Source organism: Halyomorpha halys, unplaced genomic scaffold, assembly GCF_000696795.3.
Source record: "Halyomorpha halys isolate HHAL.00 unplaced genomic scaffold, Hhal_1.1 Scaffold35.1, whole genome shotgun sequence".
Classification (NCBI taxonomy): domain Eukaryota; kingdom Metazoa; phylum Arthropoda; class Insecta; order Hemiptera; family Pentatomidae; genus Halyomorpha; species Halyomorpha halys.
This window is the reverse complement of record NW_027106137.1, coordinates 598,553-603,992: the sequence shown is the minus strand read 5'-3', so window position 1 is coordinate 603,992 and position 5,440 is coordinate 598,553. Positions and strand designations below refer to the sequence as shown.

The window sequence follows — 5,440 nt, the reverse complement described above, 5'->3', positions numbered from 1 at the left end:
GGAGTGGGGAGGGACTCGTTAGGCAGGGCGAGAGACGTGTGTTTGTTGTGACAAAGTTTTTGTCAAATAACCGTTCTGTCTTTGGGGCTCAACGTGCTTCTTACCGTTTGCATTTTCAATTGATTTCAGACCGTAAAACGGTCCAATTGACGCCCTCCAGACCACGATCTTCTTAAGGGTAGCCAATCTTATGGGATGCATTGTCCAACTGGAGGGTACGTCGAACTGTACGATCCGAAATTTCCTTAATGAGCGTCTTGGTGATTGTTGTTCGATCGACACACGGACAGCCTCCACGTTTTGACGCGTTCTCACATTTGTTGGCTTCTTGTTGCGTTATCTGTTTCACGGAGATTGACAACCCATGACAACATCGTTTTGCGATTTGGGGGACGTCCATTAAGAGTTAATCGGAAATGTAAAGGGTAAGCTTGCTGAGCCCTGATGACTGAACGGTTATTTGACATGTCAGGACAAACCCACGTTACTCGCCCGTGTACGACATGTTGGCTGCTAAAAGCGGGGGGACCTCCACTACCTAACGAGCTTCTTTCCACTACTCTGAGACATCGTCTACTACCACCTCATTCCTTCAAAATGTAGGAAGGTTTTCCTGACGTACTTTATAGTTTTTGTGCTAACCCATCATACGTATTGCTTGATTCTTTTAATTAAGTTGTAATTAACTTAAATGTAAATATAATATAAGATTTTTCAGAAACGCAGCACTTACCTTATCCTCTGTATGCCATTTCACTCCTTTGAAGCTTAGTCACCCTTACCCTCACTTATCTCCCAGAGCTCAGCTAGTTTCTTCAGTCGAATAGCCAAATGTTAAAGAATGTTTGTTATTATTATTTATATTTTCTAACTAATCATACAGATTGACTTTTAATGAAAAATACCCCAGATGTCTGAGGGCAATTAGTACGTACGTACTTCAAGGCCCCGATGTTTAATTTCTTGAGATAGTTATCCACTGTCATAATATTCTTAAAGTTAAAGGAATGTAAACTAGTAATCATACCAAAGATTGTTGTTAGTTATTGGATATAATAAATTTTAAAAATATTTGGTTCAAATTTAGCTTTCAATTCAATTCAACTGCATGCTTAAGTAGTGCATCACTTCTTGAATCTAACGAAATAGAATATTCTCTCTTCGAAGTAGGAAATATGTCGTGACAGTAGTACGAGAAAAACTTTTATATCTATTTTATTAAAGTTTGCCCCAGCAATAAAAAATCTTTTCTGTTCAAGGGAGGTTTTAAGAGCAATAAATTATTTCAACGACTTCTAAAAGGAAAAAAAAGGTCGTAAGAATTTAAACTAAGATCAATAGAAATCTGCTTTCCTGATTTATAACTCAACCATAACTTGTTTTCTCGTCCTTCTGTGTCGATATATATAAGACGGTTGTTCATGACTTTTTGCTTAGATATATCTCCCATTATTACTAGTGTACCAACACTATTTGGGGACACATTACTGGAATATTATCAAATAAGAATTTAATTTGACAATATTTTACTACTCAGTATTACTCATATTACTACTCTAGAAACCTAAACTCATATTAGAGTACTGAATATATTAGTATACAGCTAAGGAGTTGGATTAGGTGATAGAAACAAAGCTATATTATTGTACGTTAGTAATATATTTCAATCAATACAAAGAGTATGTACTGTTCGATTAATACATAAAGATAGCCAATATATTTTTTATTATTATTTTTACAAAACATTAAGTGTACAAATGTCGCTAAAGCTGATTCAGGAGGAGGGTGCATGCATTGTGCACTAAACACAAAATCTCTTCAATCATCGAACTGATAAAAACTGTTGACTAATAACAAACAGCGGGCAGTGAGTTAGCGTTTTGTGCACTAGACATTGGGCCCCTTGTCCTCCCTGTACAAATATATCTTTTTTTTCTCTCTGCTGCTTATTAGGAAAGGAAGCCCAAAAGGAAGAAGTTGCTTTGCAACATACCTGGGCATCAACGTATCTTGTCAATAGAATTTTTTTTAATCTGTCTACAAACGCCCATTTCAACTTTAATTGACCAAGTAAATGCTTTGGTAGTTCCCAACGGAAATGCGAACAGTTATTTTATAACAATTATTAGTAAAAATATGAAAATTTCGTAATGTACAATGAATTTTGTAACCTTTATTGGAGGGATGGTTGGAGATGAGGCAGGAACAAATACGAACGCGTCCGACCCCATTATGATTGAACAACGGGCTCTCGCCTTCAGCACAAAAGATCTGAAGAACCCTGCAGAGCGGAGATAAGCCCAGGAACAGTGGAAGCAATCGGCGGAACTAAGCCCTCACTATTCTAATTTCTGCTGGATCTGTTATCTTCGTAGTTCAGGGACGTAGATGGAGTGTGGTTAAAAAATAATAAAAACAAAATGTCGGAGCATTGGTATTTAAAATAATAAATAACGTTTTTCACCGATTCCCCTACAGCTTAAATTCACATCCACAGTTTTAGGTAGTTCAGAGAAAAAATAAAACTAACATTTTAAGAGGAGACACATTTCAATGAAGGGTTTATTTTCAATTTTTTGAATCTTATTCATATCTAAGGTGTAGCCGTGTTGATTATTTATGTGAATAGATACAAACACTAATTTGTGATTCTTTTACCGATTTCTTTGACCGATTTTAGACCGACTGGTTTTAGACGGATTCAAAACATCATATTTGAACTTTTGAATATGGAATAATGAGGTTGCCCTGTACAAACTTCCATGATTTGGTTCCTCGGTAAAGTAATTGACCCTGTTTTATTTGCTGATTAATGATCCGAAACATATATGTATTACTAAAACTAATGCTATAATGTAGAAACTGAAAACACTACTCGTACACTCATACTTAATTTGTTTCCTACAAAAAAAAAAAAAAGAAAGGATAATTTCATTTTCTACGTAACACTTAGTAAATAGTAAACATATGTAGTTGGAATGCCCAGATATGTTTTTGACTTGTACATGATAAAGGGAAACGTCCTTGGTTAGGGTCGACGGGATATAGCCTATCCTAGTGGTCCCACCTAGAGTCCAGGACCAGACAAAATACAATTAACATACCAGTATTAGGCCCATTATCTTATCTGAGTCTTATCTCAGTATTGTTATTGTTTTACATTTATATATATATTCTTTTTCCATTACAAAAGAAGAGGGAACACATTATTTTTTTTTTCAATTTCTATTCTACATGTAGAAAAAGCACGGGCTTACAATTTAAATTAAAAAAAAAATTTATACCATCGCAACACAACGCCCTACTCTTTGTCAAACTACATGACTAGATTGATATATTCACATCTTATATATATATATTTGAATAATCCCTCCTTGACCACTCTAAAAATTCGTCGAATCATTCCATTTTCCAATATTTTATTGAAAAAACAATGGGTTCATTCATTAAACTACATTCAAAAAATCCCGTGAAGCTATTTTCTTTGTTTTGTTTTTTTAACGCTTAGAGAAATTTCATGTACCTCGGATTGATTTGACAACAAGTACACATCAAAATATACAATTCAGTATTAGTATTAATTACAATAAGTGGACATGATGAATGCATTTTTTTTTTCAGTTTATATGTATGTAGATCGTTTTTGATTTTTTTCCATTTTTTTTTGTTTTTGTTTTTGTCCAATGTATATTAAATAACAATATTAATGGAAACAATCGAAAGCGATATTTACTCGTTATTATGTATAATATATACATTAGTATTGGATGAACTAATGAACTGATGGTGGATCATCATATATAGGTATGTATATGTATTTTATAGCTTATATATCGTATGTATATAAACTGTAAATATGTTATATATGCTGTGATGCGGCTGCTCAGATACTAGGTGTTACAGGAGAAGCATATGGCCCAGCCGGACGCCTGACGCTATTGTTGCTCCAGCGAATAGTGCCTCGACCTCTTCCAGAAGCTCCTGAAGAAACCCTTCTTCTGTCTCGAACCTTCACCGCCTTCTCCTACAACAAAATAGGATAATTTTTTAATTGCCAATTCATTGAAGCTGCTGCATTCTATACAGAATATGAACAACTAAAAAAAATAATCATTAATTTATTATTTCATAGGATCTACCCTAAATGGTCTTCAAAAAATAATGTTGTAATATTAGCCATCGAATAGAAGGAAAGTTTTAAATTCAATACATATTTTTGAAAATATTAGTAATACATGTAATTTTAAATCAAATTAAAAAAATCCTAAACCATCATTATTCTGAAGTTTCGAATAAAATTAATATGCAATAAATGGGAACTTGCTAGTAAAAATTATTTTAGATATTAAATAAACATATACATAAAATCGTAAAAAAGGTGAAAAAATATAAAATGTTAGAAATGAGATGACTGTTGGTTCAATTTTTTTATTTATACAAATACATAATTTTATGTATAGTTTTTATGATATTGATAAATAAAAATAAGTTTTTAAATTATGTTATTTTAGAAATTAAAAATAGAAAACTATCATAATAATTAAATTGATAAAGGTGTATGAGATATATATAGCACTGTAATTTGTACATAGCAGAGCTCTAACTGGCGATGGGTTATCCAAAGAAAAATATCGATATCGATATTTTCAAAAATGTTATATATTGAAACGAATATGAAATCATAAAAATAAAATATTGAAATACCTTATTTTAGCTTTTAATAAAATTTTATAGTTTTTTTAAGCTTTTTATAAAATTTTCTTAATCTTTTAAAGCCAAATATCGATATTTCGATGAGAAAATATCGGAATAGTTTTTCTAATATTCTTATCGATATTTCGATAAAAAAATATCGGAATAGTTTTTCTAATCTTCTATATCGATATTAGTAATAATGTCCAATATCGAAATGAATATGAAATCATAAAAATAAAATATCGAAATACCTTATTTTAGCTTTTAATAAAATGTTATAGTTTTCTTTCATAAAATATCGATATTTCTGTAAAATAAATTATCTAAATATCGTTTCTAATATTTTATACCGATATTAATAACAATTAAAAACTATCGAAAAACTGTTTTGAAACTTTTTATAAAATTTTCTTAATCTTTTTAAGCCAAATATCGATATTTCGATGAGAAAATATCGGAATAGTTTTTCTAATGTTCTTATCGATATTTCGATAAAAAAAATATCGGAGTAGTTTTTCTAATGTTCTATATCGATATTAGTAATAATGTCCAATATCGAAATGAATATGAAATCATAAAAATAAAATATCGAAATACCTTATTTTAGCTTTTTATAAAATGTTATAGCTTTCTTTCATAAAATATCGATATTTCTATAAAAATAAATATCGTTTCTGATATTGATATTGATAACAGTGTAAAATATTGAAAAGAACATGAATTTATCAATTTTAAATATCGAAAA

General features: G+C 31.0%; 1 protein-coding gene across 5 annotated transcripts in view; it reads right to left on the bottom strand.

Annotated features, from left to right (window-relative positions):
• Positions 1-1,638: 1,638 nt before the first annotated feature.
• LOC106686360 (uncharacterized) overlaps positions 1,639-5,440 on the bottom strand; it is a 553,455-nt gene continuing 549,653 nt past the window's right edge. For all 5 annotated transcript variants that reach the window (XM_067053697.1, XM_067053696.1, XM_067053694.1 and 2 more), the window contains one exon: positions 1,639-4,024. In XM_067053697.1, the coding sequence (XP_066909798.1) occupies positions 3,936-4,024 (89 nt within the window). In that variant the 3' untranslated portion in view covers positions 1,639-3,935. The remainder of the gene's footprint in view (positions 4,025-5,440) is intronic.